General features: G+C 42.8%; 1 protein-coding gene across 1 annotated transcript in view; it reads right to left on the reverse strand.

The window, feature by feature from the left end:
- Positions 1 to 16147, reverse strand: part of zzef1 (zinc finger, ZZ-type with EF hand domain 1) — a 48495-nt gene that overhangs the window by 29912 nt on the left and 2436 nt on the right. The window contains exons 4-21 of the mRNA XM_080041569.1: positions 15716 to 15899; positions 14516 to 14715; positions 12315 to 12525; positions 10621 to 10737; positions 9311 to 9489; positions 8099 to 8197; positions 7614 to 7705; positions 6825 to 6970; positions 6191 to 6296; positions 5564 to 5782; positions 4093 to 4184; positions 3427 to 3674; positions 2475 to 2608; positions 2328 to 2398; positions 1781 to 1895; positions 1327 to 1492; positions 584 to 705; positions 363 to 485 (exon numbers count right to left, since the gene is read on the reverse strand). Coding sequence (XP_079897695.1) covers positions 363 to 485; positions 584 to 705; positions 1327 to 1492; positions 1781 to 1895; positions 2328 to 2398; positions 2475 to 2608; positions 3427 to 3674; positions 4093 to 4184; positions 5564 to 5782; positions 6191 to 6296; positions 6825 to 6970; positions 7614 to 7705; positions 8099 to 8197; positions 9311 to 9489; positions 10621 to 10737; positions 12315 to 12525; positions 14516 to 14715; positions 15716 to 15899 — 2624 coding nt within the window. The remainder of the gene's footprint in view (positions 1 to 362; positions 486 to 583; positions 706 to 1326; positions 1493 to 1780; positions 1896 to 2327; positions 2399 to 2474; positions 2609 to 3426; positions 3675 to 4092; positions 4185 to 5563; positions 5783 to 6190; positions 6297 to 6824; positions 6971 to 7613; positions 7706 to 8098; positions 8198 to 9310; positions 9490 to 10620; positions 10738 to 12314; positions 12526 to 14515; positions 14716 to 15715; positions 15900 to 16147) is intronic.

Here is a 16147-nt window from a genome sequence, read left to right on the forward strand (position 1 = left end):
TCGTTTATTTACCACACTATGTTGCACTCGTTATTTTTTGGCACGTTGTGTTTGGGAACCGAATACATGCAGGTAGGAGACCGCACATGGGCTGTCAGTATGTAAACAAGACGTCAAGCTACTGCTCCCCATAGCTACAGGCCCTGGAGCTAGGATAACACGGATGAGCGAACTATGCCCCTAACTTCATCAAAAATGCATGCACTTACACATGAATGCATCATGCATCAGTAATAATAATCCAATAATGTAAAAACCCTAGAGAGGCCATTTTTTACGAGCCATGTCCAGCTCTCTGTTCTTACCCAGACAGTGGGATAAGAGGCTGGGTACATTCAGGTCTTAGTTGAGAGGGGACTGACCTTGGAGAAGATGTCTCCAGTATCACCGGACAGGCTCTGGAGAAGCTCCACCAGAGAGGAGAAGCTCTTCAGCATCACACTGTGAGGGATGTCCAGAGGGCACAGCTCCAGGAGCAGAATCATCTGCCACCACCACATCACAATATTACAGTCATTCAACTGGATGACGCTAGCATTGTGCAGAAAGGCAATTCAGAATCATGAGATAAAGAGTATATTACCAGCTGTCTGAAGACTGTGGCTAGGATGGAGCTGCCTAGCTTGTCAGTAATCTGAGCACCGGTGTGCCTCTCCCGCAGGGAACCAAGGGTCCCTTTGATACTCCCCAGGAACTGATCCACATCTATTGAAATCAACAATCTAGTCATTCTGAAAGCATAAACTCCTTTCCACTCAACAGTAAAATGACACTCAGTGTCAATGTTCGAACTGAACCATTATACGACTTGTGCGTCTTTTCCACTGAGCGGTAATGTTCGGTTTGGTACAGTACGGCAGGCAAGTATTTGCTTTTCCACAGTCAAAAGCTGGGAAGGGTACCAAAATAAGCATACTGTGCCCATTTCTGTCAGCCTTTCGTTGGGTTAGAGCTACACTGCACTACTGTCTATGTTTGTGTGTGGATGTCTGGGTTATATGTCTTTTATATTTTTATCTTTATTTTTCTATTGTTGTTGTTGTTATTTTGCCTTCATGTTGGCCTACTGAATGCACTATGTACAGCACTTTGGTCAGTGTAAACTGTTATAAATGTGCTTTTATAAATACATTTGACTTACTTACTAACACACCATTATGTACGAAACCATACCAAACTGAACTGTGCTACTCAGTGGGAAAGAGGCTTTATATACTTCTACTTTGATGTGTAGGATCAACAGTATGACATTGGACACAGAGTCTAACCCTAAAGCTGTCAGAGGGTCATTAGTGTCAGAGGTGCAACATTGGCGCTGTAGCTCACATTTGAGGAGGATGTCTCTGGCCAGCTCCATAGCCACAGAGGTGGAGGCTCCTCCTTTAAGCTGCAGGTAGCACCAGGAGAGCAGACTGCCCTGCAGAGCCCAGAACAGGGACAGCAACACTGTGCGGCTGGCTCCACCATTCTCATCCACCATCATCACCTCACACTAAGAGACGACACACAGGAGAACAGCAGAAAGGTCAGATGATTACATGTTTCTTTATTTTATTGTCTTATGGTGGCTTGATTTAACTGATAGAATATAGGATAGGAACAAATAAGCTTTTGCTTCAGCCTAAGCCTTTTCAGTTACTGTCTGTTGTTGAATGAGTGTACAATGATATGTTTTTAAATTATTGACTGAATAAACAACTACTTCTACAGTTGGTAGAGTGTGTGTGTGTGTGTGTGTGTGTGTGTGTGTGTGTGTGTGTGTGTGTGACAGTGGTCTCACCTCCCTTGTTGCCACCAGTAGCAGCGTCTCCATGACTGTCAGTATGGGGCTGATGTCAAAGTCTGCCGGAGCTCCTTTAGGGGGGAGCAGGAGAAGGCCACTGGGATCCTGGTCGCTGTACAGACAAAAACACAGCTGCTGCTCATCCACTGAGATCTGGATGTATACAATAATATGGCTGTGTTCGAAAAGCCATACTGACGTCCTAATCATACTGATTTTGACGTCAATTTGAGTATGTTGTGGTTGTGTATTGCGAGTTTGGATGAGTCCAGATGAGTGCTTACTTTCGGGAAGATTTTGTGTATGGATCCATAGGTTACTTTTCCTACTCGACCGCCCCAAAATTCATTGTGTCTTTTCAAACGGCACAGAAGTTTTCTTTTTAATTCTTTATTGCTTCTGTGTACTTCACTGAACCTCGCATACACAATCGATGGTTAAGTAGACAGTATTTAGTATATACATGTTGAGTGTGTAGGAGGGAAGACTTAAGTAGGGCTTTTCGAACACAGCCTATGTGATTGTATATCTGTAGTATGCTTACCTGAAGTAATTACAAAGCGATTCAAAAGTCACCTTCACTGACTCCGTCTGATCGTCTTCTGTGATAGTTTTCTGCAAAAGGGCATATTATTATACTATCATGATTCATAGAATGTCAAATGATTCTAATTATATTAAATAAACTCACCATCATATGGAAGAGTTTGTCCCGTCGAACAAGTTTATCAGGGAAGAAAACAGCTGCTCCGTTTAGAATGGCCTTCACCGCTTCCTTGTGCAAAGCTTTTTCCACTAACGTCTCACCCTCTGGAGCATCCACAACTGACACACACACACACACACACACACACACACACACACACACACACACACACACACACACACACACACACACACACACACACACACACACACACACACACACACACACACACACACACACACACACACACACACACACACACACACACACACACACACACACACACACACACACACACACACACACACACACACACACACACACACACACACACACACACACACACACACACACACACACACACACACACACAGGACAGATATTATTATTACATAGATCGTCAGAAATAATTTTTTTTAATTTGAATCTTTATGGCATTTTCAAGCTTCATTTTATAGTACAGAGTTGAAATGGGGAGACAGAGAGATGGGGGGGGGGGGTGACATGCAGTAAAAGTCCACGGGTCGGATTTGAACCCGCGACCAGTGCAATGAGGCCTGAGCCAATATGGTAAGCGCTCTATCCACAACACCACCGGAGTGCGCCTATCGTTACATACTCTTGAGAGATCAAGAAGTTAAACCATTCAACCTATTCCTACTCCTAGCTGCATCAAATCCAATCAGTTTGTATTTACTGTACAGTATATAGCCCAATACAAATAGCCTCAGTGGGCTTCACAGTCCATACACAACATGACACCCTCTGCCCTTAAGACTCTAAGCTCGACTGAGGAAAAACTCCCAACAAAAGACTCCTTTACCAGGGAAAACATTGTTGCGACCATGAAGGACACGTATGCAATAGATGTCAGCTGTACAAAACAGAATTTTCTTTTTCCATGCAGATCATGTATGAAAGGGTGGCTGGTTCTTACTGTGGCAGAGGTGAGTGTAGAGTTCAGAGACGGCCTTAACAGTGTCAGAGGGAGGCTCTGCACTGCTGGACGTGGATGGACCTTCCACTGCTGCTGCTGCTGCTGCTGCTGCTGCTGCTGGTGCTGTGTCCCCCTCATCGCTGCTCTCCTCTGGGCACGGGGGCTCCAGTGGGTTGGGTAGCATGGAGAAACAGTTCTGCATCAACTGGAGCAGCAGCACTCGGCTCTTTAACACCTCCTCTCCCTCACTGAAACAAAGACATCATTCTTCATTACAGGTGTGAACCTAAAATTATTGGGCGACTGTGGCTCAAGTGGTAGAGCGGGTCGGCCAATGATCGAAGGGTTGGCGGTTCGATCCCCGCCCTGCCACCTGTGTCATGGTTCAACCACCTTGCATTGTGTGAATGTCGATAGTTAGCCTGCTATCGGTGTATGAGTGTGTGCGCGAATGGTAACGTGTGAAAAGGAATAGGTCTCCCTTGAAAAAGAGTCTCTGGTCTCAATGGGATTTACCTGTATAAATAAAGGTTAAAAAAAAAAAAATGTATAGACATGACCAACTTACTGAGCAATAAGCCTGATTATGCCAACTGGTAATTACTGAAGCAGAAAGGGGCTGTAGTGAGCATGTGGGTATATAAACAAACTAGTGTTACCACTCACATCTCCCTCAGTTTAGTGTAGAAGTTCCAGAAGAGGTCCAGGCTGAGACCACTGAAGTCCAGGAGATACTTCTGCTTGAAGTGAGAGGCATCCTGCAACACAGGGAGAGAAAGGGCCACTGGCTGTCAGTCTTAAGCAATACCAAAAAACTAATATTAACAGGACACATAGTAGTAGTAGTAGTAGTAGTAGTAGTAGTAGTAGTAGTAGTAGTAGACACAGTTAAGCAAAATGGTCAAGGCATTTCGCCGTGATCATCTATCAAAAGGTGGAGTTTGCAATTCTAGAGAACGCTTGTTGTCAAAATCCCTTTTTGTCAAAAATCAGGGATTCATTTCAAAACGATCCGCTACCTGTATGCAATTTTGTGAGCGCTGAAATAAAAATCCACTGTTAAAAACACAGCCTAGGCTCTGTAAACTGGAACGTTAACAAAGGGTATACGAAAAGGGGCTCGGAACTGCCCACTGTAGCTAGCAACATATCCGTTTACAGAGCCTAGGCTGTGAATAAACACTGGATTTTTTTTCATCGCAAACACAGTAGGGACAGGTAGAGGATCGTGAAGTGAACAGGCCATAAATAGGTTTTGAAAAAATGTTGAAGGTTAAAGAAAACAAGTTAAGACAAAAACATGGTCAGATCTTTTAGGATAACAGATTAAATGTGATATTTTTGGTAAAAGTCTCATAAATACAACAAGACCATAGTCATTCTAAGGCCATTGGTATAGATTGTCTTCCTACTACAAATAAGATGTTTCTACTTTTCTCTTTTGCTAATGTTGTTTGGTGTGAGATTTAAAATTGACAGGGAGAAAAAAAACACTGGTTTGTTTTTAGCTTCAGCGTTATTGTATTTCAAGGTAATAATCACACTAATATTATTGATATTCAATAGATGGGTGACTACTGTAGTAGTGATGAGTAGTTATGTAAGGAAAAATAATTCCAATATCATATGATGTTATAGCCCCCATCATTAATTTGCATTTACTCTTATATAATCAACTAACAATCATACAATTATAATGTGATCTAAATGTTCTCATTTCAGTACAGAGCAGGGAGTGGAGAAGGGAGGGAAGGTTCGTGCCTTAGAAGAAAGTTTGGAGAATGGTACAAACCTGACTCATCTCAACTTTTATAGATAAGAAGTAATATCCAAGGTTAGGAGCATAGTTTTACTTTTCAGGAGAAGACAACGAGAAGAGGATGGACTCTGAAAACTGCCTGACAACGAGATCAACCAATCAATAGACATTTTCAAGATATGTTAAGAGACTCTGCTGTAGAGAAAGAACTCACTTTTTTTTTGGTCCTGTCAAAAACTGCCTGCATCACCTGTCCTGTGATCTCACTTCATTAAACAACAACTGATAACTTTGAAACTTTTTCCAGTCATCTTTTACTTTTTACCTTCCATAAATCCGAACAAAAGAACACGAGATATTATAGTTTTTAATAGTTACCATCTCTCGTGTTAGCTGTTGTATGAAGAATAATGTCTTGTTGAGTAGAGACAGGCCAGTGACTGCCTCCCGGACCAGGCTCTCCCCCTCTGGACTGAGGTGGTCCAGGTCTGCCAGCCTCTGGGCCCCGGGGCACAGGTACCCACTGAAGGTGAGGGACTGCACCCCCAGGCGCTCCGCAGAGTCCTGCCTAGCGCACAGGAACTTCACCATCAGGAACTGTTGAAGACAAGGAAACAGAGGGATGAGAGGAGTGGTGGGGACGTAGGTTATAACCACCAGGATTGATAGGGATAGCATCAGCAAAAAAAATTAGATAAGGAAGTTTTTTTTTTCATTATGTCGAGAAATGTAAAGAATAATGACAAATACTCCAAAATGCTATTGGAGTTAGTGGGGGCATTTATGTATTTTCAGCATACTACAATTGACATGCATGTATTGGGACATCCTAAACCTTTTTCTGGCATACTAAATAGTGGGGAAGTATGGGGATTGGAACGCAGGGACAGTTTAAGGGAATAACTAATTGAGGGGTGTAATACTGTAATGTGGTTCAAATGCAAAAAGAGAAGAGAACAAAGAGAAAACTGTGTGTTAGTATGTATCAGTGGATGCAGCGTGTACCTTTGCAACACGACACTGCTGCAGCTTGATCTCCACATCGTTCCAGTCATCCTCCAGCTCAAACCAGCCAATGGGCTCGTCCTCTGACGGCACTGGAATCCTCACACTGCAGGACAGGTCAGGGCGGGGTCAGCCAGTCATTTCAACCACTAATACTGCACTACACTATAATAACATTCTCTGTTTAGATTGGATGCTTCTTTGAGGTGCTACAGTACTCTTCAGCAGCACAACTCTTGTTTGCTAGTCATAGCCCTTAGTCTAACAACTAAATGTGGGGTCAGCGATTCTGCAGAATACTTGTTGTCAAAATCCCTTTTTGTCAAACTCAGTGAATATCTCCTCACAATCCCCTACTAAAAAAACATCTGGTGTCAATATACAGTCTAAGCTCTATAAATTGGCATTTTACAGAGACTAGGATGGGTTTTTTTCTTCTTAACACACACACACACACACACACACACACACACACACACGCACGCACGCACACGCACACACACACGCGTAGCAGATCATGAAGGGATTGACGAAATTCTCCAGAATGGCTAACTCCACCTTTAATAGCACACAGACTAAAATAACAAGGAATAATGTTGAAAAGCAAAGGCAGCCATTAAAAGGGGATCCTTACTTGTCTTGCACAAAGTCCTTGTAGTCCTTGTGGTCCCACGTGTCGTACTTTTTGAACCTCTTGAAATGTTTCTCCGCGTCAAAAGAGTCTTCGTCCTTGTACGCAAACACCAAGCCGCACTTTGCTCCGATGGCTCCTTTCCTCACCTGAAATCACACACAAACCAGAGAGTAAGGCTGTGTTTGAAAAGCAATACTAACGTCCTCCCTCCTACATACTCAACATCTATATACTACATACTGTCTACTTAAAGATCGATTGTGTATGCGAGGTGCGTCGAAACAGTCACACTGAAGTATACTCAAGCAATAAATAAATGATTCTACTTTTTAAAAAATTCCAGCCGTTTAGACGCTTCTTAGCATATTTAGATATTATCTAACCTGTGGAGGGCAAGTACGCTCTCTAATAGATATAGAACTAGATTTTTACATACAGTCCTGTGTTGTGCAGGAAATGCAGAATTGTAAATAAAGAATTAAAAAAAAAAAACCTTCCTTGTCGTTTGAAAAGAAGACGCAATGCACTGTGGGGCGGTTGAGTAGGAAAAGTATCCAATCGATCCATACCCAAAATCTTCCCGGAAGTTAGTACTCATCCGGGCATTTCTCGCCTACCCAAACTTGCATACACAACCGTCACATACTCAAATTGAAGTCAAAATGAGTATGAGTAGGACGTTCGTATGGCTTTCCGAACACAGCCTAAGTGTGGGCGTACAGTAAACCTCCATTACTGTCGGTGTTATCACTATTCTCAATGAAAGGCTGAATTCAAACGGAGGCTCACTTTGATCTTCATCTGAGTGACCTGGAAGTTACTCTGGTCCTCTGTGGACAGGATGACGCTGGCTCTCTTCCTGCCACTTTCTGTCAGGAAACCTTAGGAGCAAAAACAAAAACATTCTGTTATACTTTGGGGGGGGGGGGGGGTCATACATGGGTAAATACATCCCTGCGTTCCAAATCACATACTTTTTTCTTTTTACTACACTACATACTAAATACAGAAGAGATTTAGGGCAACAGGAGAGAAAAAAATTCAGATAAGGAGTTTTTTTTTTCATTTTGTCTAGAAATGTCAAGAATAAAGAAGAATACTCCAAAATGCTATTGGAGTTAGTGGGGCAATTTAATGTATTATCAGCATACTACAATTGACGTGCATGTATTGGGACATCCTAAATCTTTTTCTGGCACACTAAATAGTAGGGAAGCATGGGGATTGGAACGCAGGGCATGTTTCTAATTGAATGAGGAGGCCATCGGCTGTACCATCTCCAGTGGGGGCTTCTGTCAGCATGCTCTCTGGTCCAGACTTCTCCTCTTTGCTCTTCACATCACAGGCTTGTAGGTGCAGCAGGAGGGGTTTCCCTGTGAAGCAAACAACACTCATCATGACAGTGCATTTTCTATGACACCAAAGTGAATCATTTGATCATTTCTATATGTACGGGTTGGAATTTCATTCAGACACTGTGGGAGTTATTGATCAATCCATTGAAATACAGCTTTGTAAACAGAATGAGCAATAGCCCCACTCCATAGTCCACTAATGCTAGCCTGGGTGAGACCAGCCTGATTCTTGCGCAAGCTTCACATTAATATCTCTGTCGCAGACACAGCTCCAGAAAAAATTAAGAGACCAGTCTGGATTTTTCTTACATTTTTATCTCTACATACTAATTGAAAAATGCTCTAAATGACAATTTTTTTTTGTGAATTAGGTAGAAATGTTGTTAGTAGTTTATACCATAACATTTTCATTTTACTCAAACATATGCCTCAAAAGAGTAAAAAAAGAGAACATTTGGAGTGGTCTCTTAATTTTTTTCCGGAGCTGTAAGTATGGACTTTTTTTCCAATCTCTGTGGGGATGAGTCCGGTCAAAAAGTGGCTGGCCAATGTTCAGACCTAATGTGGTAGCTTCTAGTGAACGGCAGCCTCTGATTGGTTCATTTAGTCGTCAATCTAGCCTCATGAGATCAGCCATATCTCTCAAGCTTATTTGTCAATCCATGTGACATCAACGACTACAAGAACCAATCAGGGGATGCTTTCCACTAACGGATGGGAAAAGGGGAGGGTTCAGTCTGACTGGAGGGAGGCTAGATTGACAACTATACTATACATGAAGTAATAAAGGCTGCCTTCCACTAACAGGACTGGCTCCTTCACACAGAGATCGTATCTTGGCCACTGAATCATTAGTATGGGGTTGCCTTATAATAATTTAAAACTGTCACCGTAACATTAACTGCCTACCAGCAACTATTAACACTGCACAAGCTAATACTTTGAAAAAAGGTTGCTTCTTTTGGGCTTGTTTTCATAGGCCTGTTTGCTTGTTTCTCTCGTGAGATCTGGCAACACCTGGTCTCAACAGGCAACACTAATGCATCTCCTAAAGCACTTTCTCTCCTTGGCCCTCTGGTTTCAAATGTCTGTGTGAGAATGAGAGTGAAAGTTGAGCTGAGGTCACGTTACCGTTGCGATTAAGTAGTCTTAGCCTGACAGAGGCCATGGAGGAGATGAGGGAGGAGGCCTTGTACTTGGTCTCCAGATGGTCACTGATACAGGACAGGGCCTGGAGCACTTTGGCCACACTGCCCCGGGCCAGGGCAAAGGCCAGCAGGGTCAACTCTGCATCGGGACTCACACAGCAGCTACACAGGAGCAAACAAACACAAAAGGTAAGGTTTTAGGGGTGCTTTTAGTCATATTCAATGATCCCTGTATATTGTTACATCTCCGTGTAGCACGTGTGGCACCTTGTAGTTTAGTTTATTTGAAGCTATAGTACTTACATGATTCATGTTGTTCTGAGTTTGTATCTTTATTGTTGAATGCACTTAATGGAAGTCGCTTTGGATAAAAGCGTCAGCTCAATAAAATGTAATGTAATGTAATCTCTATTGAGTGCTAAAAAGCACTTTGGCCAAGTAAGGATCGTTTTATGCAAGGTCTTCACTTCCAAATGGTCCCTCACATCTTAAAGAGTAGGTTCACATTTTTCAATACCAACTATATTAGGAGAGTCATACCCTTATGTATTTACATTGATAACATGAACAGTTTCTGTACTTGTTCATAATGTCCACGCTTGCTGTACACAGCATTGAGTATCTACCTCAGACTGACAGTCAGTCATCTTAAAAGGTGGGGCCAGCAATTTAGGAGAAAGCTTGTTGTCAAAATCAGTGAATATCCCCTCACGATATGCTACTTGTCAGTACTGTGTATATACACTGAAAAGAAATATATTGTTAATATACACAGCGAGCATAGCCTCTGTAAACTAGTATGTAAACAAAGGGTATGTTACCAAAGTGGGCCCACGGTAGCTAGCAACATGCTGATTAATGGAGCCTAGGCTGGGTGTTAAAAATGATTTTTCAGTGCTTGCTACGGTGGGCCCCCCTTTGTTTACATGCATTTTAACAGAGTCTAGGCAAACATTCTCCAGAATTGGGTAATCCTCCTTTAACGTGCAACGTATGGCAATATATGCAATACTGCATCTCTGATACCGATAAATGTCTTCAGTATACTTTTGACAATGCACTGATACTTGACTGATTAGAGTAGTCCAGTCATGCTGCTGCTGCAGTTGATCCACCACTGAATGCTTTACAGTGCATCAAATGGAATGGAAGCAGCGCGTCATCGGACCACTGAATCAATACTTTGATTTCAGCCCCTTTTTCAGTGTGATGCTGTCAGCAGCATTATGAGCTCAGTGTAGCAGCAATGGGTGTGTGTGTCTGTCTGTCTGTCTGTCTGTGTGCGTTCCTCACTCTGCTATCCTGAGCAGAAATCCATCCACCTCCTCCAGGATGTTCAAAGAGAAGAACTTGGGGAACTCTGTGGAGGACGGCGTCAGGGACAATGGTGGCATGTGACGTAAGGCTTTTCTAGGGAGAAGAAAACCACAGGGATAAATACTCAGAAACTGAGCTGAAACATTACAGGTATTAAAAACAGTCCCTGCGTTCCAAATCGCATAATTTCTGCTATTTAGTATGGTAGAAAAAAGATTTAGGATGTTCCCAATTCTTGTGGTCGATTTAGTATGCTTAAAAATACTCAGATGTCTACTAGATCCGGATGAGATTTTTTGTGTTGAAAACAGCATCCTATTTGGGCGATTCTGACCCACAATCCAGTGCGCACCGGAAGTGACGTCACATCGACGGAGCTTCCATACGAAAACAACCGGGGAAGCATCGGATATAAAAGCAAAAGGCAAGATCAAGGCGCAATGTTATGATGTTTACGAAGTGAAAGATCTTGCAACCTCTGTGATTCCAACTGTGTTGGTGATGAGTATCATGTATTTTTTGAGTGTAAAAATGTAAATGTAGTGTACTTTAGAGATAAATACCTGCCAAAATATTATGTTTATTTTCCATCTCACATAAAATTGATTTTGCTTTTGAGTTCAAAAAAACCAGGGGTTATTGCTAAAACAGGCGCCTTTCTGAGACATGTATTGCCATTGTTTAAGTAATGTTTTTGTTTGTTTTTGTTTTCTTGCCGTACACCATTGTTTTGTTTTGTAATGATTTAATTTGAACTGTGTGCTCCATGCCATGTGCTATGGCCGTGAGCCTTAATAATAAATGAGAAATGAGAAAATGAAATACATAAGTAAAAGTATGTCCCAATTGTAGCATACTGCATCCTAACTAGATTCTTTTTATGGTTGGATGTAGTATGTAGAATAGAAAAAAGAAAGAGTATACGATTTGGAACGCAGGGCTTGTTGCACTTGTAGTCCATCTCATTCTTCATCCTTTGTACCACTTGTTGGAGTCGGTCAACACACGGCATTTTTGACGCGAGCGGAAAAGACAATGTTCCTTTGTTTTAAATGGTTTACATGCAAAACTTCTAAATAAAACATAAAGTCCTACTACAAAAAACTGTGTTAGCTTCCATTTAATATCAAACTCCAAACTGCATCACGTTACAGTTATAACTACACAGTGATGTCATTGCATAGAAATATAAAACATAGGAGGAAAAAATACAAATAAATAAATTATGAATTTTAAAGAATTCTAAAACACTATGGATTTTTAATACAATTATATTTTTTTTTTCCTTTTATTTATTCAGGTAAATCCCATTGAGACCGGAGACTCTTTTTCAAGGGAGACCTGTTCCCATTTACACGTTACCATTCACACACATTCATACACCCATAGCAGGCTAATCTACATTCACACGAGGCAAGGTGGGTGAAGTGTCTCGCCCAAGGACACAACAACCATGACACAAGTGGCAGGGCGGGGATCGAACCGCCAACCCTTGGATCATTGGCCGACCCGCTCTACCACCTGAGCCACAGTCGCCCCAATCATTAGCAGTTTTTGAATCATTTTTAACTAAATAGTTATCATCGATCAATGATTTGCATGTTATTGGCTCTCACAGCACTCTTCCATACATAAATATGCAGAAGGCATGAGTAGCGTGTGTGTCTTACTGTGTGCTCTGCAGGACTGTGTGGGCCAGAGCAGGGTTGGTTTCCATGGAGGCAGTGACCAGGGAGGTGAGGAGAGACAGGTACCAGATGGCAGAGGCGTCTGACACAGACACCTCTTTACTCTTGGTGATCTGGTAGCCCAGCGTCTTCAGGCCGTGGATGCGCGTGTCACACCCATCGCTCAGGCAGCGCTTGATGTTGATTTGAATGTCTGGGGGGGGGGGGGGGGGTTTGGTTTGGGTGTTGAGAGAGAACGCAGTTAGCAGGTTGATGGAATACATCATGCAAAAATATCACATGTAACCAGCTGTCACATCCTATGAGAATGATGAAATAGGTGTTTGATCGAGAGGGAGCCATGAATAAATCTCCTCTGCTAGCTTGAGATTTAATCCTAGCTTCTGTCTAACGAAACAACATCTGATGGAAAGGTGCATGTGTGGTCTATTTTGCTACACAGTCCTGAAGCAGAAGATGGATATCCCACACACACACACACACACACACACACAAGTGCCTGGACTTTATATGTCTGGATTCTAACTGAAATCAATCCTAGTCTCATTGAATCATTGATGTAGCCTGGAAACCCAGACCCATATCTAGAACGATAGAGGCCACGATCAATAGACCTTCCCAACTCAAGGGGCGGCACCTACATGTGCATTTCAAATACCACTGCACGCAATTGGATAGCACTAAAACCAATCAGAGCAATGAACAAGGTGACATATTAAGCCCTGTTCGTCTAGCGAACAGTTAACTGTTAAATTAAACGTTTGCCGTTGTCGGTCGGCAAAACAGAACATTCCACTTACTTGCTAATGAAAGATTTGAGTACCGTCTTCCAAATCATAAAAGGGTCGAGGCCAAAGCCGTCTTAAACTCACACAACATATCCGAAAGCCATCTCTGTTTACTATCAGGGCTTCGGTGGCGCATGATGCACAGCACTGTCGTCATCTGGTTACGTCCGCCCCAGAGCACCATACATAGGGCTCTGGCCCGCCCATATCAGAAAGAACGATTTGATTGGTAGCTCAGGATTTCTTGACATATTAAATGAGCTTCAAAGGAGAGTGTCCAGACCAACAGGCGCAGCAAATTGAATTTGCCAGCGCTTAGCGGTAGGTCTGGATTTCCAGGCTAGCATTCATGTGGATTTATAAGTGAAGCTCTTAAAAAAAGGTGGAGTCAACGATTCTGGAGATACTTTTTGTCAAAATTAGTGAATATCTCCTTACTATCCGCTACCTGTCCCTACTGTGTGTGTGTGTGTGTGTGTGTGTGTGTGTGTGTGTGTGTGTGTAGAAAGAAACATATCTAAATGTTAATACACAGCCCAGGCTATAAACAAGTATGTAAAACAAGGGGCCCACCGTAGTAAGCTAAATTCCAGACAACAAGCGTTCTCCACCTTTAACCAATCAACTATCTATGAACAAGGAAAGCACTGTTCGTCAGTAGCTGACACTAGGGATGTCACTGATACTACAGAAAGGAGTCAATACCAAAATTCGGAAAATGTGATGCTACTTGTTTTTCTACGGTACTGTAGGTATCGTAAGTACCGGGGATGCCAATTCTTCCGTAACTTACAGGGGCATCATAAAGAGCAACAGGTGTTCTAGTCTGATGTTAAATGCCAAACAAACACCGCTACAGATGTGTTGTGTGCGCCCCAAACCGGCACAGGTTAACAACAATTAACAGCTTTTCAGAGGCTCAGAAAATACGACAAATACTCCCATGAAGAAAGGAAATTGTATAGGGCAGTTTTTTTTTGTAATATTAATATTTGTTTCTTTTTTATTTATTACTTACAGGATCACATGCCACTGTTTTCTCTAAAGTTAAAATGTCTTAATAAAGGGAGTGTATGTTGAAGTACTTGGGATTCGTTTAGGGTTTTTTGGTTCCGTGGTTAGCGTAGTATCAAATTGGGTACCGAAAATTGGTATTGGTGTGCGACTATAACATTTCTGGTATGGTGACAACATCCCTAGCTGACACCATGATCTGTTTTCACTGCCAGGGACTGCAACTGAGAAAAAGACTGTTTCTCTACAAGCATCAAGTGAAGGAATAAACAAGTCCAGCATAAATAAAAACTGAAACTTGGCAGACAGACAGACAGACAGACAGACAGACAGACAGACAGACAGACAGACAGACAGACAGACAGATAGGGGATGACTCACAAGGGTGTGTGATGTTGGCATTCTCCAGGAGAGCTACGTAGCCCGTGACATTGCTGGGGATCCGGATGTCTCTGATCTCCTGCAGCGAGCGCCGGTTCTTCCCCACGGCGACAGACACCAGCTGAGGCATGTAGCTGTGGTCGTTAGAGGCCACCGCGATGGCCAGACGCCTCAACACTACATCAGGCTTCATTTTCAATCTGGGAAACGGCAAAGATAAGATAAGATAAGATAAGATAGTCTTTGTACAGTCTCCTATACAACACAATTGGGAGTGCCAACTGAAGGTGCATTACACACACAATAAACAAACAAGCAATTTAAGTTAAAAATAGTAAAAAAAACAAGACACAGAAATAACAAGAAAAACATTTGGAACAAGACAAGGACAGGCGATGTCAATAAATAAATATAAAAGGCTGTACGCCTATTGCACTTTGTAGAAAGTGAGGTATATGTGTGTCTGTTTAATGTTTTTTTTGTTTTACGAGTGTTAAGTGTCCTGATTGCCCAGGGAAAGAAGCTGTTGGTCAGTCTGTTGGTTCTGCTCTTCAGGCTCCTGTACCTCCTACCAGAGACAGACAGACAGACAGGCAGACAGACAGTCTCTTCAGGCTCCTGTACCTCCTACCAGAGACAGACAGACAGACAGACAGACAGACAGACAGACAGACAGACAGACAGACAGACAGACAGACAGACAGACAGTCTCTTCAGGCTCCTGTACCTCCTACCAGAGGGCAGTAGGCTGAGCAGGTGGTGGTCACGGATGATCTTGCTCGTTTCATTATTGTCAATTTTTACACATGGAGATTCACACATGGTATTAAAGTCACACAAGGTTGTGGAAATGTGTCTCTCCGCTAAGCTCGCGCAGGGTCAGCCATAGTACAGCGCCCCTGGAGCAGTTTGGGGTTAAGTGTATTGCCTCAAAGACACACCGGTAGAGATGGTGGGCACCGTGGATGTAATAGCAGTCACCACTAGTTTTACTACTAACACCTTCCTGTCCGGTGCCGGGGATCCAACCAGAGACCTAATGGTTACTAGTCAGACTTGTTTCCTCTAGGCCATCCTACCACCAACATCCCCAAACACTGTACTAAGGAATAATGTCCTCCTTAAAACTGTTCATGAATGTAGACTGAAAAAGTCCAGGATATCACACACACACACACACAACGGAGAAGTTGCCCTTGCCTTATCCAGTGTGTGCGCGCACTGCCGTCCGACTGCCAGAAAGATGCCGTTTCCCCATTTGTCATCTTGTTGACTTCTGCGATGTTGGAGGAAGCTTCTATGGAGCTGAAGCACTGTGTGACCACCTTGACCTTGTCCACCTCCGGGTCACGGTCCAGCTCGGCTCGGTACTGGATATCTAAATCTGAAAAGACACAAATGGAAAACATAAGACGACTTAAAAGCTGTGTGGCGATGGGAGACTCAACACATCACTCTCAATGTGTCTTTAGTGTGATCATATTATTATAATACACTGGGACATGTAGTGCGCACTCACACTAGGACATCTGTACCGTGCCCAAGTACATTTGCCCCCTAAAGTCTGGTTTGTTTGTCCAGTGCAAGTGCTCCGTTCCGTATTCAAGCACGGTACACTTCCTCGGCCCTGGC

The sequence above is a fragment of the Ammodytes marinus genome (assembly GCF_949987685.1).
Source record: "Ammodytes marinus genome assembly, chromosome: 14".
NCBI lineage: Eukaryota > Metazoa > Chordata > Actinopteri > Uranoscopiformes > Ammodytidae > Ammodytes > Ammodytes marinus.